This window comes from Mycena indigotica (genome assembly GCF_014461135.1).
Source record: "Mycena indigotica strain 171206Taipei chromosome Unknown Mind.scaff0013, whole genome shotgun sequence".
In the NCBI taxonomy this organism is placed as follows: Eukaryota; Fungi; Basidiomycota; class Agaricomycetes; order Agaricales; family Mycenaceae; genus Mycena; species Mycena indigotica.
Window position 1 is genome coordinate 1,312,525 of NW_023503012.1, and position 12,165 is coordinate 1,324,689.

Consider the following 12,165-nt stretch of genomic DNA (forward strand, 5'->3'; position numbering starts at 1 on the left):
TCTTGGACACGCTGAAGATTATCTTTTATAGTATCTAGCCAAATTTGACAAAGAAACATACACAATCAAAGGAGGGACAAGGATGGGTGTGCCGAGACATGTGACACTGTAACTATCAGATACCACTTTTGCACGCCATTAGCACAATCTCTTAAATTGATTGTGAATCACGACTCCATTTTTTTAGCATACAGCAGCGAATGTAACCTCTACTGATTGTGTCTATTTTTTATTGTTGTTGTCCTACCTTACAATATATGAGTGTAAGTCCCATTGCTGGTAGATTTGCATTTGTCATATATAATTCTCATCTCTGAACTTCTATAGTATATACCAACTCAGAAATGAGGATATAGTATAGTTACATTTTCAAGACATTATTTCTGGAAATATATATTTGGAAGTGAGCTCTAGAGCTGCTCCTTGATATGCTGAAAAAGTAAAAGAAACTCATTTGATTACTTACTGTCCTACCTCTAAATATATATTGTAGTATTTTAATCAGTTCATCAGGGGTTCGGCCGCGTGACACTCCTGACAAACTGAAGTTTTTGTCAGCGGTAGAGCTGCTGTGTGACTGACAAAGATATTTGTCACACGGAAGATGGCCCTGCAGGTCCGGCCTGAGCTGCCTTCAGCCAGGCCATTTCATCACGCTTGTTGGTACCCTGTGACTGACGATTCTTTTTTTTTTTGAGATCAGCTGGGGTGTGATGTATAACTGACGAAACAATTAAAATACTACAGTACTGTACTATTTAGATCAACTGTCTGTGTTATGTGTTACATTGAGCAAAAAAAACTCATTGTTAAAAATCACCTTAAATCAAAAGAAAATTTTTTTGGCTCTGAAAATCCAAAAAGGTGCAGACACTTGATCGAAATAGTACAGTATATATAAAAGTCAAGCATTGTTCTTCAAAAGTAGAAAGTCAATTAAAGGACTTAGCAGGACCAAGGCAGAGATCAACCTTGGCTCTACTGAGAACTGATTCAGGATTTATTCAAATCATTTAAAACTCAGTCAAATATACTAGGACTTTGATGGTCTCTACTGGCTTAGAAAGATTTTATTAATTAAATATAAATCCTGTATTCATGAGAACTGTATCAAAACACTTGATCATAATTATTGGTGGGATTAAAGTGGACGTTCATTAAGGGAATGTTAATTGGAGTCTGGCTGGGTGGCTGTGTGATGTGTTGTGGTTTATTTGTTTTTGGCAAGTGTTGAGCATTTAGGCTTGAGCGATCACAGAATGGTGATTGATGTGTTTGGCTGTGTTTGTTCTTGGCAAGCGAAGGGATTTAGGCCTCAAAGATCATAGAATGGTTGATGGAATTACTATAAAAGGGTAATTATGACCGTGGGGGACCTTGCCAATAGCGTAGGCCGGAAGGTCGAGGATGATTTGACATCATGTGTCGTCTTTGGCTGATGAGTCGGACACCAATATATATGGTCGCTACACTCATCGCTGATAACTAGTACACACTTTCGAAGTTCAGCTACATGAGCAAGCTAAGCATATTGGTGTAGATGGTCCAGCCCCCAGAGATTGAGAGTTTTGGAGACCCAAGCAGATTGTACGCTAATTGTGCCTGCACATCAAACTCATCCGAGACCCAACGAAAGCAATCCACCCGTGACTTTGGGAGCGTGTTGCGGAGTTCTCGAACAGCATGTATGTCGACCTTGATTCCCGCGTGATAGAGACCATAGTTCTGAGGATTGTCGAACACCTGGCGTGGGGAGACACCAGATGGAAGGTGCTTTGCAGATTGGCGACGTGTTTTGTGTGTGTTCCAGTAGATTTTGAACTGGTCAGTTGCCTGCTTGACAATGCGAGACCAAAGCCAGTGAAAAAGGTCACTGATTTGAAGTTCAGCTGGCGCAACTGAACCAAAGAAAAGGGAAGAAATTCAGCGCACATATGGATATCATTTGTAATATTCAGATAGTTCTTCTCTTTTCCCAACAAAATGACCGCCTTGAGGTCATGGCCAATGAATTTGAGTAGATAACTCCAAAGAGCTTCGATAGGAATGTTATCTGAGCTCTTCAGCGCCACGGTTGCTGGTGCTTCATCAATAGAAAGCTCGGGAGCAAACTGAGCTCTTCGAAGAAGTAAGTATGAGGTTGAGTAGTGGAATGGAAAGCCACACCGAAGTTGTTGGTGCAGTTGGAACATATAGTGAGTTTCTGTACCTCCATCGACAGTCACCTGAATAGGAATCTCTACAAAACACAATGTTCAGATTCGGACAAGTGGAGAAAGTGGAGAACTTGGGGTTCTTACCGCCCGTTTCCTCAACAAGGTCCAGATATAGATGGCCGACAGTAATACCACAACGGGCATTTGGGACAACATCAAGGAGAAGGACACTGCCACTACCGTGACAGCGGCCACCATACATATCAATTCCAGCACGGCCCATCTGCAATGCTTTGAAGTTCAGCTTCTCATGTCCGTCAAAGTGAAGTTCATAATAAACTCCAACATCGGTCAGTGTCGAGCGCTTCTTCGTCGGCTGCTTTGATGGGAATCGTCGTTCAGCACCATGAGGATCTAACGCTCGCATGGTCGATCGAACGACACGCCTGTGGTGCAAATATTTCAGATATATTATGTAACAAAACCCAGATGCATGACGAACCGAGAAAGTACAATACCATCGACAATAGCAACACGCTTCTGGATCGTATTGGGCCCATTAGTACCGGTGACATTCTCAGACATCTGCTTTGCAATAAGACTCGTGGCAATGTGTTCGGCTGGTGGCTTTCGTGCAGAAGTGACTTTATATTTTTTGTTCAATGCAATAAGTTTTGTGCGGCTGAAGATTGAGCTCAGCTTCAAATTCAAATGCAAGACAAGAACCATACCCAATAACATAGTTATGCTTTGCAGCCAATTGCTGAAGACGGCCCTCAAGAGGGATACCATCAATGGAAAATTGTGTGAGAATGGCAGACAAGTTGTCTGGTGCTGGTATAGCCAGTAACGGTGAGCCAGAATGATAAACTGAGGAAAGCAATAGGCAACATACGGGTGCCATTTTCATGTCCATTCCGTCCAAGAGGGTTGCTCATAACTCTGGCTCAAACTGTGACAGTGGTCGGACAGAACTTATGGAGGGGTACTCTTGCAGTTGCCAATTAAGGTTTATGCATGTGAAATCAGTGTTTTTTCAGGCTCCGGAGGGTCCTTGATGGCAATTTGACTATCGCAAAAAGAAATGAAGCGGGAAACTCTGTTTTCAGCAATCTTTGATGGGAAATCATGTCATGTGATCGCGATCTGGCTCAACTTCGATGCAAGTCCATGCTGCTTGCTCCCTGTTTGAGCTCAAACTTGACAACACCTATTATATTTTTTGTGTCAGATCATCCTGTTTGTGTGCTTACATTATCGTTACTTGCACGTCGAGATTATTCAGAATCCCTCTCTTTTCCGTTCTTGTTCCAATGGCAGAAGTGGATATGTCTACCTTGTGCACCAACCCTACAGACCCCCAGCTGTGCTGTGGTGCTCACTTTCCCTTCAAGTCTGCCTCGGGCACATGCTCCCGTTGCATTGCGCTTCAAGCAACAACAACAGATGAAGAGCGTAGCAAAATTTTGGTCTGTCCTTCATTTTTCTAATCTTTGCTCTCATGCTCCTCCTCAGACTATGCCTTACTGTCAAGGATGTAGTGCCATAATCGCATTTTTGGTTGGTGCCTACTGTGGCCTCTGCAAGACTAAACAAGACCGTACGCATTGCTAGTATACTTAAACCGACAGTTGCTTACTCTATGAGACAGGAATTTCTGCGCCACCCGGAGCCCCTGCACTTCCCCCTACACTGCCAATCCAGCAGTCTAGTGGTCAAATGATGCCCTTAAAAAACCTGAATAACACCGATCTTGCAGCCCTTACAGCTCAGCGAATGCGACAACGCCTTCCAACAGCAGCCAAGAATATTGTCCTAGACTCCGCAACGGTCCTCGGCACCCGTCAAATCTACGTATATATGGTTCTGGCCAAGGTTCATGGTCTTGCGGCAGTTCAAGCTCTTGGCCCTGCCGCAAAACACTTTCCTGATTCAATGGCCTTTGACGGTAATTTATCCTTTCACGATACTGTTCATCGCTGAGCCTAATCAACTTCAGAGGTGTTGTCCCTATTGCTCACCCGATGGAAGTCTGAATGGGAGAGTGGATGCTCAGAAAGCCTTGCACCGTATGTGGTGCAAACTAGTACTTGAGAATTAAAAGTAAACAGGTTATAGCGAGTTCTTACGCTTACGCTTTCACCAAAATTTCCCACCAGAATGTGACAGCCACCTCACAACCATTGGCGACTTCTACGATACTCATAATCGCTTGGACAACACAAGCCGTGGAAAATCCTTTGCACTTCCAGCAAATGTCAAGCTCAATCATCCGTATGTCTACTTGGAGGTGTCAATCCGCATCGAGGAGGTTTGCTCTCACTTGTCTCGCATGTCATGTGCTGATACAGTTCTAGTTTGAGCAGCACAAGAGCTGTCGTGTGCCGCTTTTCATGCTCAAACTTGCAGAGCAAAAGAAGAGAAAGCTCGACCTGTCAAACCTCGACTCGCAAGTTAAGAAGCTTCGAGGTATCAAGCATTCTCGGGTATCCGTCACAATATCTAACAAACTAGTAGCCGAAACATCTGTCTCTCGTCCTCTTGTCTCGACTTTCCGTCCCTCAGTTCTGAAGGCCACTGCCAAGATCACCATTGCATTTGGTAACCTGGTACTTGATGCAACCAACGGAACCGCAAATGTCTCTCTTCCAAATCTCTGTGACGAAAATCTGCAAACTGAGGTCTGTGAGATCGATGATGTCCGTACGGCCAAGGGCATGTCACAGTACGTTTACAAGGTACATTTGTGAATTAGACCTTCATCATTAGCGCTTATGAACTTCCCAGGCCACTCTGGGAACGAGTGCCTATGCATTTAAGCGGTTCTATCATATTGGAACTGGCAAAGATCGTGTTACGCTGGATGAGAATAGCGTGGAAGTGCAAAAGGAAGCAATGCGGTTATTGCAGATGGGCTGGTTCCTTGAGAAGTTCAAGGAGCGTGCAGAGGAATCTCAGGTTGCAATCGAAGATAGTAAGCACTCTGCCCCTTTGACTCGTCTCTTTTGACGGACAAATCCCATGGTAGATATCTGTGTCACAGAGTGTCGGATTATTTGCGAGGTCCCGAACGCCAATTTAGATGCGTCAAAAGCATCTGACTACTCTATCGATGATCTCAATAGTAGTGACGCTCCAATGGTTTGGCTTGTCGAGCCCTTCCGACTTGGACGTGCCGAAAAGTGGAGCGGGACTAATCAGCATCCGACACACATCAACAAACTTGGGGACACACTGACAGCTTTTGCCCATTTTGTCTACTTGCACAGCCTGAAAACAGTTGTCGTGGCTGATATACAGTGTATGTCCTCGCCGTTTACCATTCTGAGTTTTGTCTCACACTTCATTTCACACAGCCACTCGAGCACGGGTGAAAAACAAAATTTGTGAGGTCCTCTTTGATCTCACCACCCACACGGAAAATGGGTAAGTGTATACAACCACAACTGTTATAACTTTGTGCTCATCTCAACAAACAGGGACACTGGTGTCGGTGACCACGGTGCCTCCGGAATCCAAGCATTTGTCGAGCAACATCGATGCACAGCTCGGTGCAAGGCAATGGGATTGGCAGTGTTGAGTGAAGATTAGCCTGTAGAGTTGTACATACTGAGGTGAACAAGACTTGCTAAGTATGTCGCACCGACTTGTGCCTAAGGAACTCGATTTGCGTAGAAGTCATGTGCACATGACTTCTACGCAAATCGAGTTCACTGACAGTCAAAATCATCCTCGACCTTCCGGCCTACCCTATTGCCAAAGCAAGGTGACATGGTTTCTAAAAAAATATTCAGACGCCATCAGGCTGATTCAGGCAATCAGGCGCCCATCACCCGTGCCACGTGCCCTGCACAGCCTGGTCCCGACCCTCATCATCAATTACTACACCAATGGTGAACAGATTATTACTGCAGTGTGTCTTCCTCATGATGTCCAGACGTCACCTGCTTCTCGTCTGCGGGTCCAAATCTCCGACTTGGACGCAAAGATCGCGCTTTTAGAAGCCGAAATTGCGACACTGCAGCACCGCAAAGCGCAGGTCCAGAGCCAGCTCGCCCAGCTGGCGTATTCCATACAAAGGACGATCCCCCCGGAGATTATTCTGGAGGTGTTCGCGCATGTGCTTGCGACGGTCGCGCCGTTCCCCGCCCTCAAATATGAGGGGTTTTCGCCGTTCTATGCAAGCCTCACGCTGGCGAGCATCTGCAGCGACTGGCGGAGACTGGCGCTGGCCTCACCCTGGATGTGGAACTGCATCACGGTTGAGCTCACTGAGGGCGAGTCAAACGACGCGCCGCCGGCTGCCTTGTTGGAACTCTTCCTGTGTCGGTCTGGGGCAGCGCCGCTGGATATCTACGTTTCCACGGGAAAAAAAACATCCGAAACCACAATCGCAGCCGTTATCGAGCTCTTCTATAGATGCTCCCAGCGCTGGCGGACATTTCAACTTTGCGTCCACCCACTGGGTTCCTTGATGCTTTCAGCACTGCCCAAAAACCTGGCACAGCTGCAGTCCCTTTCTCTACACGGCACTATCTGTTACCCCGAAGATAGTGCGCCGGTCCTCGACAGGATCTCCAGCCCACTTCTGCAGTCTCTGTACATGTCTGTCTTCGACCCGCGACTCGCAGCAGCTTCATTGGACCAGCTCAGCGTTGTGAGCCTGTCGCGCGCTTCGCTTAATGGAGTGTACATTCACGACGTTTTGCAACTCCTACTCTTTGCTCCACAGCTCGAAGTCCTAACGGTAGCCTCTGTTCTCGACCAAGACAGGCCACACCCCGATATGCTCCGCGCCGACTGTCTTCATACCCTTGTATGCAACGGCCCGAAGCTCGACATCATCCGTTTCGCGACGCTCCCCGCGCTCCGGTCGCTCACGCTGCGCGAATTAACTGTGGATCACGTGCAGCGCGAGTCGCTAGATCGCTTCCTGCAGCGATCAGGCTGCCGCGTGACGCACATGCAGCTCCAAGACGTGTACGACTCGAATAGTGTCCTGTGGCCCTGCCTGCAGTCGTTTGTCCACGTGGAAGATCTCGTGCTGCAATTCGCGGGCCTCGGCTGGCCACGGGGGACACTGTCGGGGCTCGGCGAGTACGCGCGGGATAACGCCCAGCTGCTTCCTGCGCTGCGCAGGCTCACGCTACGCGGGCCGTCCAAGGAGGCCAATCTCGATGGGCTGGTTCGCCTGATGGAGAACCGTGCCACCAGCGCTACGATGAGCGACGTTCGCAAACTTGCGGTGCATTTTCAGGCCCCGCTGGATTTCTCGGCGGAGATCGCGGCGCTGAAGGCGCTGGACATCGAGGAGGTGGAGGTCAAGGATGTGCCTTTTGAGGAGTTGCTGAGTTTAGAGTATCCCATGAGCTAAGAGCATCACATGAGTTTGTATCGATGAGCACGGCAGGCCTATAATGTTATGCTCCCCTTCCCGTTGTTGGAACTAATAGGCTATCCAATAATATTAATATCTTCTGATCCTCTGAGAACGTCCAAAATTTATTTATGTGTAGTTTATCATTTTGGCTTGTCCCAACTTCAAGTTCCCCCTCAAGCCAAATTTGCTGCTTTCCATGAGAATATTTTCCTCGTCGGCGCCTCAGAGATGTTTATATTTTCCTTGCCCTGAATCATGGGCTTCAATATCTGGCTAGATGCATTAACACCCTGACTCCGCAACGTATGTGCACGCACCTTGAAAGAGCACACCATATCTTCGTCGACACTCATCATTGCTCCAGCGTTGTCGAACTCGCCGCAGTAGTTCGGTGCGGAGAACAGCGTCACGAGCCGGCGCGCGGCGAAGAACTCGAAGCCGTCCTCGACAACCTGATGCGCGCGGCAAACCAAATCGAGGTCGTGTCGCTTAGTGAATGCAGTGACGGCGTCCGCGCCAAACGCGAAGCCCGCACCACGGTCGTTTTCTTCCCAACCTGACAGGCCCGGCGTTGGGTCCGACCAGAGCAGGTCGGCAAGGAGGCCTATGCTTACGGTGAGATACTCGATAATTGTAACATGGAGTTGCTTACCGCTCTCCGGAACCTCTGTTGGCCTTGAGAGCATTCTTATCTGGTCGAGCGAATGCAGGTCGGGGCTGATCCCGCCATGCATCGCCAGTATTCGGTCGCCGATAAGCGCGGCGACAGGCAGGCAGTTAAACGTGTCGCCAAAGGCCTTCCATAATTTCACGCTGTACCGTCGTTTACCTGGAAAGTGTCAGAATTTTCTGTGGAAGTAACCTTGGAAAAAGCGGCGTACATTCGTCATAGAAGCCGTATATCCGGTTCACGGCCGCGCTCTCGTGGTTCCCGCGCAGGAGGAAGAAGTTTTCGGGGTACCGGATTTTATACGCGAGCAGGAGACAGATCGTCTCGAGCGACTGTCGCCCGCGGTCTACATAGTCTCCCAGGAAGAGATAGTTTGACTCCGGTGGGAAGCCGCCATACTCGAAGAGGCGAAGCAGGTCAGGGTATTGGCCGTGTATGTCGCCTGCAGAAAGTTAGATGCGAACAGTATGGTACGGAAGTTGACAGACCACAGACCCGTATTGGTGCCTCGAGCTCTAACAACATGGGCTGGCTCATGAAGACCTCCCTCGACCGCTGGCATAGGTACAGAATCTCGTACTCCTGCAGCTTCACCGTCTTTCCGGGACGGTTACCGCGTCCCTCAAGGAGGCGCTCGATGACGCTGTCGAGGTCGATCTCGATTTTGTGGCTCGGGCCGGGCACGGGTACAGGCATAATCATTCTCCGCTGTGGGCATCAGTCAGTCCGTGTGTCTACACAGGGAGAGGCAACAACGCACTGGGTAAGGTTACTTTGGGGTCAACTCGAAAGCTGTGTACGCGTGTGGCGCACTTAAGAGGGCGACGCGTGTCGGTATCGCGTTTATGACTCGATTTGTCACCTGCTAGCGCGATTGCGTGTGCTGATTGTCGATCTTTACCGGGGAAGTAATTGACTTGTGGAGTGCACGGGGCGTGGGGTGGCGGCCCGCGGCTCATGCGCAGCCCATAGATAGGCTGAGGAGATGCGGCGCCGTTGTCAAAGCGTCGAATCCCTGAAAGCTGTAGAGGACGTAAGATAGGGCAGGGCGAGCATCGAGGCGTTCATATGAATGCCCGGGCGTCGTGCCATTGGTGGCCGGTGTTTCGACGGGCGAGGTTGCCGTGCGGTCGTGGGTGGAAGAAGCAAAGACGGAATGCCGTGATTTTCGAGCGCCGCCAAGAAGATGGTGATGTGTGATGCGCCATCAAATGATTGTGACAATGACATGTCGCCCATGCCGGATGACGACGACCCGCTTGCCGCTCGCCAAACGACTTCATTAATGCGCAGCGTCCTCGTTCATGCCTTCTCTCTCTGTCGCTAGAAGCTCTGTCGCCGCCTTCCAGCCGGGCTATGTTCCCGTTGCCGTCTTCGTGGGGGGGACATCGGGCGTCGGGCAGGCCATGGCGGAGGCTCTCGTGCTCCAACTCAAAGGCCGCGTCCACATCGTACTCATTGGGCGGAATGAGGGCGCCGCGAGGAGGATTCTGGACGGGTTTCCGAAGCCAACTACGGGAGACGGCTGGAAGCACGAGTTTGTGCGATGCAATGTGGAGAGCATGAAGAGCGCAAGGGCGGTGTGCCACGAGCTCAAGGGGAGATTGGCTGCCCTCAACTTCTTGGTTGTCACTGCTGGGGGGCCAAGGGCAAACTCGCTCACCGAGGCAGGTGTTACGGAGGAGGGTCTGGACGACCATTTGGCAACGAGGTGAGTGTAGTACCCTCTTCTGTTACTAAGGCACTCAACTTGTCAGATATTTTGCTCGCTACTTATTCACGAAGGAGCTACTCCCTCTTCTCAAAACCGCCGAGGCCACGGGTCAGCACGCCCATGTTATGACGGTGCTCGGGGCTGGCTTCGGCTTCGGGATTGCGCGGGACGATCTCATGCTTGACCAAGCTCGGAAAGCGTCCTGGGCCTTCTTGCATGGTCTCACCATAGTGCGCTGCTCATTTGCTCCCATTTCGGCGTCTTACAATCACAGAAAATTGCCGCGATGAAAGCTATGATGCGCGGGGTGACCTACAACGACGGCCTCGTTGCAGTGAGCGTATATCTGCCGTGCCAGCCGTTTCTCATAACTTAGCACTTCGCCTCCGCCAACCCATCCATCGCGTTCACGCACATCATGCCGGGCCAAGTGTGGACGGAGGGGGCACAGTATGTCGACCTCGGCTGGGCGCTTTACCCGCTCGCCGTGCTCCTCAACGGCCTGCGCCGGACACTCATGGTGATTCCCCAGGTGCGTCTCCCGTTCATTCCATTTTTTATGTTGCTAATTCTGCTTCCTAGGAGGACTGCGCGCAATACATGCTGCACGCCCTGCTCTCTCCCGAGAACGATCGCGGAGGGGTGTTCATTCGCGGCGACCACGGGGACGTCATCGGCGCGCACGTTTTCCCGCCACACGTCCACAATACATGGGCGGAGGGAGATTCACGGACAGGTTATCTTCATGGCGTGAGGATCAAGGGGTATGGCGGAGCGGACGCGACGGTGGTCAAGCTTATTCGTTGGACAGAAGAGGTGCTGTCGGGGATTGAATGATTTGTCTTCAGTGAAAACTTCAAACTTGTGCTGAACTCAGTAGTATGATACCATTATTGGCGCCTGGTTTTTAATAGTCTTTGGGGTTCAAGTTATCTGGCAAACCTTTCGAGAGACTCGGAGACCAGGCCAACAAGCCAAAAATTGCCTTTCTTTTGGGAAGTAGATTTTGGTGTTTTGACTGGATTTCTTGTCAGAGTCATAGATGCAGACAGTACAGGCAGGGGGGAGTAAATGAACATCTAGGAGATATCGATGTTGTCACAGCAATAATGCAACCTATCTTGTACCTATCACAATACATAACTTGCCATATAATATGAATTGTATCAATGTTGTATTAAGATACTCCATATTGCAACTAGCATTTCCTACTAGTAGGCATTATTAAGTTCCTATAGAAAACAAGGGTTTATAAACTGGGTTATAAACATCCTTATATAAATATAAAACTATAAGGGCAACCCTGGAGACTCCAACGAAAGCCTAGCAGGAGAGGATCCAAAGCGTGAATAAACGCTACAGAAGTACACGGAGGGACCGACCTAGCAGGGGAGGATCCAAAGAGAAGAAACTCTTAAGGGTCTGCCTACTAGGGCACCAACTATAAACTGGTCATCCGTAACTGCCAGCGTAGAGCGTGGAAGGCCTGAGCGGTGTTGCAGGCTCTGTCCCAAGGTGATCGTTGGGAGGGTCTTGACGGATCAGTGATTATGCGGGCGAAGGAGGCCAAGGACGAGGGTCGGAGTAGGTTGGAGCATCCGAGGGGGCGCCGGTCGGATGCGCCTCAGATGCGCTCGGACGGTCCGAAGGAGGCTGAAGCAGGGGTTCCCCTGACAAAAACAGGCTCTAATTGCAATTAGTTTACAGATTGAATGGTTTTATGATTGGCTCCAATGATGATTTATCATTACAGTAGTGTTTTACTTATTATCAATCAAGGTCAAGAAAACTTTTAGCTTGAAGATTCTTAGACTTGATATTAAGTTGGACAACTATTTTTAAACCATTTAGAGCATTTGTTAAATTTTGTGTACAGGGTCAGGTAAAACCAGAAATGGTTTTAACCCGTAGTAGTAGTGTACAAATGTTTGTATAAGGAAATAGTTAGAAATTTTATGTAGGGCTGTAGACCGTACCGTATACAGCTACGGCCATGTACGGTACGGCCTCTGATGGCGCCAGGACGGCCCCACGCCATACCATAAGCCCTCGAGTTCAAGGTGCTTACGGTACGGGACGGCCCTTACATCAGGGAAAAAAAACAAGTCTAGATAGTACTCAGTAGTGGGAGTAGCTAAGGTAGTTGGGGAGACAAGTACCCCACTGGGTAGAGCTGGGTAGTACGGGCGTCACCAACGTCCCGTTGCCATACCATCAACTTGGTCCCTAAGGCACACTGTCAATA

General features: G+C 49.4%; 4 protein-coding genes across 4 annotated transcripts; 2 read left to right on the forward strand and 2 right to left on the reverse strand.

Moving 5' to 3' along the window:
* Nucleotides 1-1,509: 1,509 nt before the first annotated feature.
* On the reverse strand, nucleotides 1,510-3,094 carry MIND_01274300 (uncharacterized protein; the record flags this gene model as incomplete). The annotated part of the gene is made up of 7 exons (XM_037369219.1): nucleotides 1,510-1,873; nucleotides 1,933-2,118; nucleotides 2,167-2,239; nucleotides 2,301-2,602; nucleotides 2,659-2,838; nucleotides 2,888-2,990; nucleotides 3,052-3,094. The coding sequence occupies 7 exons, from the start codon at nucleotides 3,092-3,094 to the stop codon at nucleotides 1,510-1,512; spliced, it is 1,251 nt and encodes a 416-aa protein (XP_037214425.1).
* Nucleotides 3,095-6,046: 2,952 nt separating this feature from the next.
* MIND_01274400 (MYND-type domain-containing protein) lies at nucleotides 6,047-7,530 on the forward strand (the record flags this gene model as incomplete). Its single annotated transcript, XM_037369220.1, has 2 exons — nucleotides 6,047-6,049; nucleotides 6,094-7,530. 2 exons carry the CDS (start codon nucleotides 6,047-6,049, stop codon nucleotides 7,528-7,530), a joined length of 1,440 nt encoding a protein of 479 aa, XP_037214426.1.
* Nucleotides 7,531-7,709: 179 nt separating this feature from the next.
* MIND_01274500 (Serine/threonine-protein phosphatase) lies at nucleotides 7,710-9,165 on the reverse strand (the record flags this gene model as incomplete). Its single annotated transcript, XM_037369221.1, has 5 exons — nucleotides 7,710-7,805; nucleotides 7,854-8,140; nucleotides 8,189-8,365; nucleotides 8,418-8,648; nucleotides 8,695-8,908. The coding sequence occupies 5 exons, from the start codon at nucleotides 8,906-8,908 to the stop codon at nucleotides 7,710-7,712; spliced, it is 1,005 nt and encodes a 334-aa protein (XP_037214427.1).
* A 345-nt stretch (nucleotides 9,166-9,510) lies between these two features.
* MIND_01274600 (uncharacterized protein) lies at nucleotides 9,511-10,757 on the forward strand (the record flags this gene model as incomplete). The annotated part of the gene is made up of 5 exons (XM_037369222.1): nucleotides 9,511-9,917; nucleotides 9,964-10,150; nucleotides 10,195-10,254; nucleotides 10,297-10,452; nucleotides 10,503-10,757. 5 exons carry the CDS (start codon nucleotides 9,511-9,513, stop codon nucleotides 10,755-10,757), a joined length of 1,065 nt encoding a protein of 354 aa, XP_037214428.1.
* Between the last annotated feature and the right edge of the window lie 1,408 nt (nucleotides 10,758-12,165).